The 14763-nt window shown below is 44.9% G+C and overlaps 1 protein-coding gene across 1 annotated transcript in view; it reads left to right on the top strand.

Annotated features, from left to right (window-relative positions):
* LOC139540055 (carbohydrate sulfotransferase 8-like) overlaps window positions 1-14763 on the top strand; it is a 77128-nt gene that overhangs the window by 14104 nt on the left and 48261 nt on the right. The window contains exon 2 of the mRNA XM_071343594.1: window positions 517-746. Coding sequence (XP_071199695.1) covers window positions 548-746 — 199 coding nt within the window. The 5' untranslated portion in view covers window positions 517-547. The remainder of the gene's footprint in view (window positions 1-516; window positions 747-14763) is intronic.

Raw genomic sequence — 14763 nt, 5'->3', positions numbered from 1 at the left:
GTCAGCAGGACGTTCTTCAAGGTTCCTGGATAGTAAACACACACACCCACCCACACGGACGCGTTCTGTATTACTAACAATATTCACTCTTGGCTCTAACGACCTCTTTTCTCTGCAGACTCAACTCTCACTGCATCCAACACCAACCTGTGAAAGTACTCACAGTATTCACACTGCCAATTTGCTTGTCGCAAATAAATAATTGCCTCTCTAGATTGTGTTTTAATTGGGCATCTCTAGTCTATTTGACCACAACCTTACTGTACGCTTTGTTTTTACAAATGACTCTCCTGATCTATTTTCACAAACCAATGGTCTTTTTACAGTCTGTTGCCTCTGGTCATATCTGGTGTAATTCCCTGCACTCGTTTGCAATCTGAATACACAGACTTATTCATTTGCTGTTACCTATTACGTATTCATTGTGACTAGCCTGTTTGCTTTTCTGCTGTTGCCATGTCTTTTTAAAAACTATGTGCCGCAAATAATGTAACTATTACTCTCTCCCCGCCACAGGTTCCCGTGGCAGGACCGAGGCTGAGCAGGTATGCTCTTGGGGGAGTGTAATTGTACCAGTAGGCTACTGGAGGCTCTGTGTGGCAGGAGGAGGGTGATGGTGTCGATCATGAAGCTTCCCTGCTCCTTCTACTGCTCCCTCTGGTTCCTCCTGCTCTTGGGGGCCGGGTCTTTACTCCTCCTCGTACACCTCCAGGACCTCTCAGACATGCTCCAACAGCAGACCCCAGGTAAGTGTGTGGGTGAGTGGGGATATAGGTGAAGGTGTGTATGTGTGTGTGCGCGTGTTTGTTAGTTTGTTTATTGGTATAGACAGTAATGAAAGAGAGCATGGTAGAGACAGATACAAGTAGACATAGACAGGTATAGGATACGTGATGCGGGTGTTGGTGTGTCTCCACATAGCTTTACTGATCTCAGATTAGATCATGCCATTAAAGTTTAGTTGTTTTTTATGTCACAAACAATCAACACAGGAAAAAAAAAGATGGGTGTGCATACAAACTGAAACAGAAAATACGTTGTGAAGCATGTTTGGTATCATAAATGTCCAGTAAATGATAGCTTCTGGCCAATAGGAATACCGTTGTCGGAGCGATCATGATAGACAAGCTATTTCAAATTTCATCACTTTTGTGCTCTACTATATTGCTGTGCTGTACTATGTCTATTCCCTGCTGTGTAATCACAAGTGGATGCTATGATCTCTGTGGCAAAAGCGTCTCTAGTAATAACAGCCACTTACTGGGAGCCAGCTGAGGTTTCTGGGGCTGATTTGTTCTACTGTCTGATACAGATGGGTAACGTAGAACCCAGACAGTCGGAGTGGATATACAGTTGAAGTCGGAAGTTTACATACATTTAGGTTGGAGTCATTAAAACTCGTTTTTCAACCACTCCACAAATTTCTTGTTAACAAACTAAAGTTTTGGCAAGTCGGTTAGGACATCTACTTTGTGCATGACACAAGTAATTTTTCCAACAATTGTTTACAGACAGATTATTTCACTTATAATTGGTCGCAAATGGGTCTTCCAAATGGACAATGACCCCAAGCATACTTCCAAAGTTGTGGCAAAATGGCTTTAAGGACAACAAAGTCAAGGTATTGGAGTGGCCATCACAAAGCCGTGACCTCAATCCTATAGAATATTTGTGGGCAGAACTGAAAAAGGGTGTGCGAGCAAGGAGGCCTTACAAACCTGACTCAGTAACACCAGCTCTGTCAGGAGGAATGGGCCAAAATTTGACCCAAGTTAAACAATTTAAAGGCAATGCTACCAAATATTAATTGCGTGTATGTCAACTTCTGACCCACTGGGAATGTGATAAAAGCTGAAATAAATCATTCTCTCTACTATTATTCTGACATTTCACATTCTTAAAATAAAGTGGTGATCCTAACTGACCTAAGACAGGGAATTTTTACTAGGATTAAATGTCAGGAATTGTGAAAAACTGAGTTTAAATGTATTTGTAACGGTCGTTTTCCTCCTCGTCTGAAGAGGAGCATGGATCGGACCAAAACGCAGTTTTGGTTGAATACATATTTGTTTATTAATAATAACGAAGACGGAAAAACTCTTAAACAAACTACAAAACAATAAACGACGTGAACAGACCTGAACTTGTGAACATATAACATGAACGCACGAACAGGAAGGAACACACAAATGAAATAAACGAAACAAACGAAAACAGTCCCGTGTGGCACAAACACTGACACAGGAACAATCACCCACAAACAAACAGTGAGAACAGCCTACCTTAATATGGTTCTCAATCAGAGGAAACGTAAAACACCTGCCCCTAATTGAGAACCATATCAGGCTAATACATTGAACCCAACATAGAAACACATGACATAGAATGCCCACCCCAACTCACGCCCTGACCATACTTAACAAAGACAAAATAAAGGAAATAAGGTCAGGAACGTGACAGTATTTGGCTAAGGTGTATGTAAACTTCCGCCTTCAACTGTAACTCTCTTTGGTATTGAATCTGGCTCAGTGTTGTTGTGCTTTTGGTATCTTTTTAAGTTACGTGACTTTGCAGTTTTGGTGCAGTAATGAAGAGAATTGTCAAGGTTGCTGAGTTGTGAGTTGTGATCAAGTGCACTTTATTTGGCAGAAGCACAAAAGACAGACGCAACTGCGTACAAAATCCTCCAGCCACAGGTAAAAGTACATAAGCGTGAAAACACTCACAAATACACAAATGTATGACAAATACATACAACGAGTCAAAATACGACACCCGGGGGAAAAACCAGTCTGGCGCATCACACAAAACACGTAACAAAACAATTTCACACAAAGACATGGGGGGGGACAGAGGAATAAATACATGCAGTGTGATTAGGGAATGTAAACCAGGTGTGCAGGGAACAAGACAAAACAAATGGAACAATGAAAAATGGAGCGGCGATGGCTAGAAAGCCGGTGACATTGACCGCCAAACGCCGCCCGAACAAGGAGAGGAGCCGACTTCGGCGGAAGTCGTGACAAGAATATGTTCGAAATACATGTTCTTTTTAGGCTAAACCCATTCTAGACGTTTTTTATTGAACACAGCTTGTTATTATTGCAGTTGTTAAGATGGCACACCTCGTTTGTGGAATAGAATAATAATGTCTGTGTTCGTTGACAAGAAAAAGCTGAATAGCAGGTCAGTGAAAGAAAAATAAATTGGAAAATGGCCGAGTTAGTCAATTACATATCACAGATCAATATAATGGCATAAAAGAAGAAACACATCAGAATCCATGTTTAAATTGCCTCTCTCTGAGAACCAGTAGGAAATTCAGAACCCCCTGAAATTGGTTTGTGATGTCTTTATTGAAATTTGCTGTGGTTTTCCCTTTTGAATCCTTCACGGACACAATAGATTAAACGAATGCTGATGTTCAATAATTCAATAACCCATGTAAGGAAATTGACATAGAGGGAGGGTGTAATTGTCAAAGTGAGAGTACAGTGCGATTCCAATACCATTGTTGTTATGCTTCTGTTGTTGCCTCATGAAATACTAAAGAAACAAATCAAATTACCCAGATGTAAACAAAATTGAAGACAGACTAAATATACTTGTTTGCGACTACATGATTAGCATGCCGCTAGTTGATTTAGCTAAACACTAAATAACGACTTTTATTTTTTATTTTATTTCACCTTTATTTAACCAGGTAAGCCAGTTGAGAACAAGTTCTCATTTACAACTGCGACCTGGCCAAGATAAAGCAAAGCAGTGCGACAAAAACAACAACACAGAGTTACACATGGGATAAACAAACGTACAGTCAATAACACAATAGAAAAATCTATATACAGTGTGTGCAAATGTAGTAAGATTAGGGAGGTAAGGAAATAAATAGGCCATAGTGGCGAAATAATTACAATATCATTAACACTGGAGTGATAGATGTGCAGATGATGATGTGCAAGTAGAGATACTGGGGTGCAATAGAGCAAAAATAAAAAATAATATGGGGATGAGGTAGTTGGGTGGGCTATTTACAGATGGGCTGTGTACAGTTGCAGTGATCGGTAAGCTGCTCTGACAGCTGATGCTTAAAGTTAGTGAGGGAGATATAAGTCTCCAGCTTCAGTGATTTTTGCAATTCGTTCCAGTCATTGGCAGCAGAGAACTGGACGGAAAGGTGGCCAAAAGAGGAGTTGACTTTGAGGATGACCAGTGAAATATACTTGCTGGAGCGCGAGCTACGGGTGGGCGTTGCTATGGTGACCAGTGAGCTGAGATAAGGCGGGGCTTTACCTAGCAAAGACTTATAGATGACCTGGAGCCAGTGGGTTTGGCGACAAATATGAAGCCAGGGCCAGCCAACGAGAGCATACAGGTCGCAGTGGTGGGTAGTATATGGGGCTTTGGTGACAAAACGGATGGCACTGTGATAGACTACACCTAATTTGCTGAGTAGAGTGTTGGAGGCTATTTTGTAAATAACATTGCCGAAGTCAAGGATCGGTAGGATAGTGTGGTGGTTAATTTCTTTACTATCAAATGAGGAGAGACAAACTTATCACACAAGTCAGAGTTATACTTAAACTAAATCTTTAATCACTTATTAATAAGGGAGCAGGTCAATACAACGCACACATATAAAGTGAATCGATTGAGTGCTCTACGATAATGATGGCTGGTCATGGCTGGTCGACGATTCACGCTCAGATGATTCGTTGAGAGCCCCGAGACAAAAGTACAAAGGTATTTTATAGCCAAGATACACCCCTTTCAACCTACATGACGAACAACAGATATATAGAATGGGTCACAAGGTTAAGATTTGTATGAAAGATACCTATAATACATAGCAAACAGTATCTGCTGTGTCAACAGTTTTCATTGTGTAGAGACCAGTGTCTGGCCCCATATAGAACAGAAACATTAACTCATGCTCTGGAATGCTCTTTAGGTTTTACCACCCAAAAGACATGGTAAATCTCCTGTCAGTGTTATCTCCCAGAGGCCCATCCTCAGTAGAACACACACACAATAGTTATAAGAAAACTCTATTCTGTTGCATAAAAACAACCATTTGATGCAATAAAAGTATTATAACATAATCTTGCAATTTTCCACCATAATAGTCAGTTTTATGAGGGTATGTTTAGCAGCAGGAGTGAAGGAGGCTTTTTTGCGAAATAGGAAGCCGATTCTAGATTTAATTTTGGATTGGAGATGCTTACTGTGAGTCTGGAAGAAGAGTTTACAGTCTAACCAGACACCTAGGTATTTGTAGTTGTCCACATATTCTAAGTCAGACCGTCCAGAGTAGTGATGCTAGTCAAGCGGGTGGGTGCGGGCAGCGATCGGTTGAAAAGCATGCATTTAGTTTTACTAGCATTTAAGAGCAGTTGGAGGCCATGGAAGGAATGTTGTATGGCATTGAAGCTCGTCTGGAGGTTTGTTAACACAGTGTCCAAAGAAGGGCCAGAAGTATACAGAATGGTGTCGTCTGCGTAGAGGTGGATCAGGGAATCACCAGCAGCAAGAGCGACACCATTGATATATACTGAGAAAAGAGTCGGCCCGAGAATTGAACTCTGTGGCACCCCCATAGAGACTGCCAGAGGTCCGGACAACAGGCCCCCCGATTTGACACGCTGAACTCTATCTGAGAAGTAGTTGGTGAACCAGGCGAGGCAATCATTTGAGAAACCAAGGCTGTTGAGTCTGATGACTCAACGGTGATTGACAGAGTCGAAAGCCTTGGCCAGGTCGATGAAGACGGCTGCACAGTACTGTCTTTTATCGATGGCAGTTATGATATTTGTTTAGGACCTTGAGCGTGGCTGAGGTGCACCCATGACCAGCTCGGAAACCAGATTGCACAGCGGAGAAGGTACGGTGGGATTCGAAATGGTCGGTGATCTGTTTGTTAACTTTGCTTCCGAAGACTTTAGAAAGGCAGGGCAGGATGGATATAGGTCTATAACAGTTTGGGTCTAGAGTGTCTCCCCCTTTGAAGAGGGGGATGACCGCGGCAGCTTTCCAATCTTTAGGGATCTCAGACGAAAGAGAGGTTGAACAGGCTAGTAATAGGGGTTGCAACAATTGCGGTGGATAATTTTAGAAAGAGAGGGTCCAGATTGTCTAGCCCAGCTGATTGTAAGGGTCCAGATTTTGCAGCTCTTTCAGAACATCAGCTGTCTGGATTTGGGTGAAGGAGAAGCAGGGGGGGGGGGGGGGGGGCTTGGACAAGTTGCTGCGCGGGGTGCAGAGCTGTTGGCAGAGGTAGGGGTAGCCAGGTGGAAAGCATGGCCAGCTGTAGAAAAATGGTTATTGAATTTCTGGATTATCGTGGATTTATCGGTGGTGACAGTGTTTCCTAGCCTCAGTGCAGTGGGCAGCTGGGAGGAGGTGCTCTTATTACCCATGGACTTTACATTGTCCCAAAACTTTTTGGAATTTGTGCTACAGGATGCTAATTTCTTTTTGAAGAAGCTAGCCTTTGCTTTCCTAACTGACTGTGTATATTGGTCCCTAACTTCCCTGTTAAGTTGCTCGTGGGGGCTATTCATTGCTATTCGATGCTACTTGTCTTCAGAGAGTTTATTAGAACACTCCTCAATGACCTTCCCAGACCTTCACCACTATAGTCCTATGCTGTCTGACTCATGCACTAGGTAAGGAGGCCAGTGAATACTCTACTACTCATTAATCAGACAGCGTAACCAGTCCAGTGGCAGTACAGTATGGCCTCTCTCTCATAGCTGAGTCAACTGTCTCAGTGTGGGCCGTCCAAAATATCATCCCCAAAACATCTCATCTAAATTTATGAGCATCTGTTTGGCTTCCGTGCCCATATGGTGAGGGCAGAGGGGAGGTGAGGGGAGGGGAGGAAGGGAGAGGAGGGGGGCTGAGGGGAGGTGAGGGGAGGGGAGGAAGGGAGAGGAGGGGGGCAGAGGGGAGGTGAGGGGAGGGGAGGAAGGGAGAGGAGGGGGGCTGAGGGGAGGTGAGGGGAGGGGAGGAAGGGAGAGGAGGGGGGCAGAGGGGAGGTGAGGGGAGGGGAGGAAGGGAGAGGAGGGGGGCAGAGGGGAGGTGAGGGGAGGGGAGGAAGGGAGAGGAGGGGGGCAGAGGGGAGGTGAGGGGAGGGGAGGAAGGGAGAGGAGGGGGGCAGAGGGGAGGTGAGGGGAGGGGAGGAAGGGAGAGGAGGGGGGCTGAGGGGAGGTGAGGGGAGGGGAGGAAGGGAGAGGAGGGGGGCAGAGGGGAGGTGAGGGGAGGGGAGGAAGGGAGAGGAGGGGGGCAGAGGGGAGGTGAGGGGAGGGGAGGAAGGGAGAGGAGGGGGGCAGAGGGGAGGTGAGGGGAGGGGAGGAAGGGAGAGGAGGGGGGCAGAGGGGAGGTGAGGGGAGGGGAGGAAGGGAGAGGAGGGGGGCTGAGGGGAGGTGAGGGGAGGGGAGGAAGGGAGAGGAGGGGGGCAGAGGGGAGGTGAGGGGAGGGGAGGAAGGGAGAGGAGGGGGGCAGAGGGGAGGTGAGGGGAGGGGAGGAAGGGAGAGGAGGGGGGCAGAGGGGAGGTGAGGGGAGGGGAGGAAGGGAGAGGAGGGGGGCAGAGGGGAGGTGAGGGGAGGGGAGGAAGGGAGAGGAGGGGGGCTGAGGGGAGGTAAGGGGAGGGGACAGTGATGAGAAGGTCCAGAGAGGGATCAATGTAATATTCAGCAGGTTGACTCAAGCCTGAGCCGGCCACCCTCCCTCAGCCTTCCTCAGACACTGACCCTCTAAAAATAGCGCAGCTAGTGTGGTGGTTCTACACAGGTATGCGGGCAACATCACTCTATAAATGCATAGTCAATCCAATAATAATTCTGTTAATTGTCTAACTACCACTAACCTTTTTCAATCTATGTCAACTTCATGGTTTGGAGCTAAAAGTTGCATTCTACTCTCAATGATTGTTACGGTGTTACTGTGTCATTACACGTTGAATTATCCAATATACCTACCATAGGCTTAGGCTACTTGGATGGGTTCTTGGACCAGCTTGGATATCCTCTAGCCCAAAACTCTAATTGATTAGCAGAAAACGGCCCTGTCCTCTTTAATTGAATCAATGCAAATCGTAATTTCAGAGCTTCTTGTGAAAACAGATCCTACTTTTCACTGTGCAGTATTTATAATCTAACTGGCATTGAAGTGCCACCCTGTTATCTTTTCTCACTTTTACACTTTCTTTCCCTCTATTTCCCCCAATTGAGGCCTACTCTCTCGGTACTGTATTTCACATTTTTTGCAACTCACAGAACATTCCTTCTGCAAAGGAATCTACTACGCTACTGAAGTGAATATCCTCCAAATGATCACTTCATTTTACAGCACTTTAATCAACAGCCCTCAACCAGAGCATATACTATGAATTAATTGTATGTATTGTACTATGCATCTCAGAAACACATTGCAATTATTCAAGGTAGATTCATTTATTTTTGTCATATTTCATTGTCTGCCTGCTTTATGAAAGACTACCTCGGGTAACTAACAACAGCCCTCCAAAAACCGTGGCAGACTTTTGTTCAGAACTTGGCGCTTTTCAAACAGAGACTCTAAACAATGGGGCATGGCTGAACTCAGTTGAGGTGAGCCTGAGAAAGTAAAGCACATTCAATCACTTCAAAGCTTTCCCAGCTTCTCGTTTTCCTTCACTCTCTCCCTCACCCTCTCTCTTTCCCAATCCCTCCCTCTCCGTCTCTCGCTCGCTCCCAATCTCTCTCCCTCCCCATCTCTCTTTGTCCCCCTCCTTCTCCTTCTCTCTCTCTCTCTCTCCATCTCTCTCACTCCCTCCCTTCCTTCTTCCCTCTCTATCCCTCTACCCTCTCTGAATTCTCTCCCTTAAGTTTGACTATGGGTGTGTGAGACGTGAAGTGTGTCCAATTTGAGTCTAAACAAAAACATGTCACAGCAAGCTAAAAACCTAATTTGAACAGCAAGATTTAATTACTGTTCACCGGGGGTGGTCCAACAGCAGCCTCCCCCCCTACCCAGGGGTTGTCTGAGCCATTTCTTTGCAGCCACCCTGCTTCTACGCAATAACTACATTGAAATGCGTATTTATTCTAGCCTGTTTAAATTTCTCTAGTGACATTCCCATTATAATCTTTTGTCATTGTTATGCCGTTCTCTCACGTTGACAAGACATGTTAACGCTTCAATGCCTGTCTATCTGTTAGTGCAGTGGTTCCCAAACTTTTTATAGTCCCGTACCCCTTCAAACATTCAACCTCCAGCTGCGTACCCCCTCTAGCACCAGTGTCAACGCACTCTCAAATGTTTTTTTTCTCTCCATCATTGTAAGCCTGCCACACACACACTATAGGATACATTTATTAAACATTAGATTGAGTGTGAGTTTTTGTCACAACGCGGCTCGTGGGAAGTGACAACGAGCTCCTATAGGACCAGGGCACAAATAATAATAATAATAATCAATCATTTTGCTCTTTATTTAACCATTTTACATATAAAACCTTATTTGTTCATCGAAAATGGTGAATAACTCACCAAAGGTTAATGAGAAGGGTGTGCTTGAAAGGATGCACATAACTCTGCAATGTTGGGTTGTATTGGAGAGTGTCTCAGTCTTAAATCATTTCCCACACAGTCTGTGCCTGTATTTAGTTTTCATGCTAGTGAGGGCCGAGAATCCACTCTCACATAGGTATGTGGTTGCAAAGGGCAAACAGTGTCTTACAGTTTTATACAATCTCTTACACACTAAAGGTGGTACTTGAGGCAAACTCATGTACCTGATCTCCAGACCAAGTCTGCAACACTGCAAGCCCATTATCTGCTTTACACTCAGTTTTCAATTGTAAAACACACTTTTTGCAAAACACTTAACACAGTTCTCTACATTAGACACATCATTCAAACCTAACAGGTCTTGTGTTTCGTTTGGAAAACACTGCCATTCCATATGCCACACTCATTTACCGATTACCTACACCAAGTGCTCACGTGTGAAAACACTTATAGCTAATTTCTACACTTCTACACTATAAATAGGCTTCAGGTTGGCTTTCTTGGATGCCAATTTTGGAGAGAGAGTTAGAGGAAGAGGAGTGAGAGTAAGAGGCGGAATCGGACAGGACAAGGAGGAGGAGGAGGAAGAGGACAAGGAGGAGGATGAGGACGAGGACAAGCGTATTTGTTTATCTTCTACTGTATTTGTTTTGTCTATTACTGTTCATCCCGAAATCTGGATGAAAATACAATGTTTTGCATTTCTGTTTATAGTGTAAATATATACAAAATATACATACATGCTGTATATATTTGTGCAGATACATGTATGTGTGAGTGCTATGACAAACTGCCGTGGACTCCACTGCACACTGAACATGCAAAAGACACAAGATAGTAGTGTTTTACATTTGTCACATCCGTGTGTAGTTGGTGTGTATAAGAGCTAATCATTTCATGGTTTGTGTGTAGAGTTTTGATGCAAAAACACAATTTCGAGAAGAGTTAAAATAGTTTTGAATTAAGTGTTTGATTTTGCAAGAGATGTGTGACGTTTTGCAAGAGATGTGTGACGTTTTGCAAGTTATGTATGTGTTTTGACGTTTTGCGTATAGAGTCTAGTGTAAGTAGCCATAGTTTCAGAAATCATGTGGAAGCAATTGTCAAAAACTGTAACAGCGTGATTTGCCAAGGCAGGATACTCTGAGCGCAGCCCAATCCAGAAATCTGTCAGTGGCTTCTTATTATATTCAGTTTTCACAGAACCGCTTGTTGCAATTTCGATGAGGCTCTCTTGTTCAGATATCGGTAAGTGGACTGGAGGCAGGGCATGAAAGGGATAACGTGTCACGGCCGTCGTAAGAACTGGACCAAAGCGCAGCGTGGTGAGCGTACATATTCCTTTTAATTAGAAATGACGCCGACAAAAACAATAAACAATACAAAACAACCGTGAAGCTTAAGTGCAATGTGCCACAAACAAAGTTCAAATCAAATCAAATCAAATGTATTTATATAGGCCTTCTTACATCAGCTGATATCTCAAAGTGCTGTACAGAAACCCAGCTTAAAACCCCAAACAGCAAGCAATGCAGGTGTAGAAGCACGGTGGCTAGGAAAAACTCCCTAGAAAGGCCAAAACCTAGGAAGAAACCTAGAGAGGAACCAGGTTATGAGGGGTGGCCAGTCCTCTTCTGGCTGTGCCGGGTGGAGATTATAACAGAACATGGCCAAGATGTTCAAATGTTCAAAAAGTTAACTTCCCACACTGAAAGGAGGGAAAAGGGCTCCGGACTGGGCACCCTGGTTGCGGGCCCCGGACTGGGGACCGTCGCTGGAGGCTCCGGACTGGGGACCGTCGCTGGAGGCTCCGGACTGGAGACTGACGCTGGAGGCTTCGGACTGGAGAACGTCGCTGGGGGCTCCGGACTGGAGACCGTCGCTGGAGGCTCCGGACTGGAGACCGTCGCTGGAGGCTCCGTGCCATGGATCTTCACTGGAGGCTTCTTGCCATGGATCATCACTGGAGGCTTCGTGCCATGGATCATCACTGGAGGCTTCTTGCCATGGATCATCACTGGAGGCTTCGTGCCATGGATCATCACTGGAGGCTTCGTACCATGGATCATCACTGGAGGCTTCTTGCCATGGATCATCACTGGAGGCTTCGTGCCTTGGATCATCACTGGAGGCTTCTTGCCATGGATCATCACTGGAGGCTTCTTTCCATGGATCATCACTGGAGTGAGGAGACGTATGGGCAGTCTGGTACGTGGAGCTGCCACAGGGCTCACCAGGCTGGGGAGACATACAGGAGGCCTGGTTCTGGCAGCAGGCACAGGACTCCCCAGGCTGGGGAGACATACAGGAGGCTTAGTTCTGGGCGCAGGCACAGGACTCACCAGGCTGGAGAGACATACAGTAGGCTTTGTCCTTGGCAGAGGCACCGGATACACTGGGCCGTGGAGGCGCACTGGAGGTCTCGAGCTTAGAGCTGGCACAACCCGTTCTGGCTGGATGCTCACCCTAGCCCGGCAGATGCGGGGAGTTGAGATGTAGCGCACCGGGCTGTGAACGCACACTGGAGACACCGTGCGCTCCACCGCATAACACGGTGCCTGACCAGTACGACGCTCGCCACGGTAAGCACGGGGAATTGGCTCAGGTCTCCAACCTGACTCAGCCAAACTCCCCGTGTGCCCCCCCCAATTTTTTGGGGGGTCTGCCTCTCGGGCTTCCTCGCTAACCGTGTACATCTCGCCGACTCCATTCTCCGGTATCCCTCTTCGCACTGCTCAATTGAATCCCAGGCGGGCTCTGGCACTCTCCCTGGGTCGACCGACCACCTCTCTACCTCCTCCCAGGTTGTCTCATACTCCTGGCCACGCTGCTTAGTCCTTTATGGTGGGAAGTTCTGCCACGGCCGTCGTAAGAACTGGACCAAAGCGCAGCGTGGTGAGCGTACGTATTCCTTTTTATTAGAAATGACGCCGACAAAAACAATAAACAATACAAAACAACCGTGAAGCTTAAGGGCAATGTGCCACAAACAAAGTTAACTTCCCACATTGAAAGGAGGGTAAAGGGCTACCTAAGTATGGTTCCCAATCAGAGACAACGATAGACAGCTGTCCCTGATTGAGAACCATACCCATACCCAGTTGTTTGTGTCATCCGTTTTGGGAAAGTACCTGCGTGATTGCGCACCCAACTCACTCAGGTGCTTTGCTATATCACATTTGACATTGTCTGTCAGCTTGAGTTCATTTGCACACAAAAAATCATACAATGATGGAAAGACCTGTGTGTTGTCCTTGTTAATGCAGACAGAAAAGAGCTCCAATTTCTTAATCATAGCCTCAATTTTGTCCCGCACATTGAATATAGTTGCGGAGAGTTCCTGTAATTCTAGATTTAGATCATTCAGGCAAGAAAAAAACATCACATCAGGCCAGTCGTGTGAGAAACTCGTCATCATGCAAGAGGTCAGACAAGTGAAAATTATGGTCAGTAAAGAAAACTTTAAGCTCGCATCTCAATTTAAAAAAACGTGTCAATACTTTGCCACCTTGATAACCAGCGCATTTCTGTATGTTGTAAAAGCGTTACATGGTCGTTGCCCATATCATTGCATAGTGCAGAAAATACACAAATGTTTAGGGGCCTTGCTTTAACAAAGTTAACCATTTTCACTCTTGTATCCAAAACGTCTTTCAAGCTATCCGGCATTCCCTTGGCAGCAAGAGCCTCTTGGTGGATGCTGGAGTGTACCGAAATGGCGTCGGGAGCAACTGCTTGCATGCGCGTTACCACTCCACTATGTCTCCCTGTCATGGCTTTTGCGCCATCAGTACAGATACCAACATGAGCAGCACCTACGTTTGGCTACATACGAACCGTTAGTGGAAATCAGCTTGAGAGAGTAATGTGATTGGATGTTAACTATTGGACTAGGCTACCTGTATTTGACATTGTGTTGTTATTTTGCTGAACACTAGATGGTTTAATTTTATTTTTGGCAGTGAAACGAGGCTACTCAGGCGAGAAAAAACCTCACCCAAATGTATAGCCTCGTTGGAAAATATAAATGGACTGTTTGAAAATGTGAAGGAAAAAAAAAACTTTAAAAAAGTATATAAAAAAATACAAATGTGAATCACATTTTTATTTGGCGTTCTCCCGACGGCATTGCGCGTACCCCAGTTTGGGAATACCTGTGTTAGTGAGTATGATAGAAAACGTCTCTGTAACAATACATTGAGAATAAACTCAGTGTTGTTTAGAACTGCAGCCCACCTCAATCTAGGGATTTGTGAGCCCACACAAAGGCGGGCGTCTTTTCAATCCACACAGTTCAAGACTGAGGCTAACGGTTGCTTGGCAGTAACCATGCAACACCAATCATTTCACCTAAGGCTCAATTTTAACAAACCTAACGCAACGGTCAATTTAAGGGCTGGGCGGTAGCGCTATAGGTTCGGGGGGTGTGTCAAAGATATTTGAGCTATTTTCACAGGCACAATTAATGGCGCAGTTGCTGGGGTTGGCAACAAAGAGCTGGGTTTTGATGAATAAACAAGTTGTGGGTGTGTCGAGGTTTGGCCCCTCACTGGCCAATCAGAACGTAATCCATTTCTAAATATGTGGTTGCTTTTCTGCACTGCCTTGGAATCAACTCCAATTCCAAGGTTAGTCCGTTATAGTTAGTTAAATTGCTTACAGAAACAAAATAACAAAAATGTAGACCTATCCTATCTTTGCTAAATATGTTAACTTGAACCTGTTTGCGGTCCACATTATTCTGTGTAATTGCATGGCTTCAATGTTGAAATTTATACATAACATTCACACTGATATAGGGGCCTACTGTAAATTGCATTATTGCTGAGCATGGACATACCAAATGTTGTCAATAAGCTAGATTAAATAACTTATTGAAAAGGCCTAAAAAGAGAAGGAATAATTCTAAGTTTTAAATAGGCTATGTCTAAATACACTTACAGGCACCATCATTCTTTGCTGTGGGCACGTACTATTAAAACAACGCAAACTACGGAAGGTTTAGTGCTTATCTAAAATGTTCAATTTGCTGCCTGGTGATGTCAACAGGCAGGCCAAAACTCCATCCCACTAAAACAAACTGTCATTTCAGGCGGTCTGTTCCAACAGCTCTCGCACTAAAATGGCATTGTCCTCGTTTTCACAATTTCACAGTATTATTCCAACCTCATAATGTGGAAATGTATATAAAACACAGGGAAATCACATTTT

Source organism: Salvelinus alpinus, chromosome 15, assembly GCF_045679555.1.
Source record: "Salvelinus alpinus chromosome 15, SLU_Salpinus.1, whole genome shotgun sequence".
Classification (NCBI taxonomy): Eukaryota; Metazoa; Chordata; class Actinopteri; order Salmoniformes; family Salmonidae; genus Salvelinus; species Salvelinus alpinus.
Note: the sequence above shows the minus strand (reverse complement) of the source record. Positions and strands in the feature narration are given on the sequence as shown.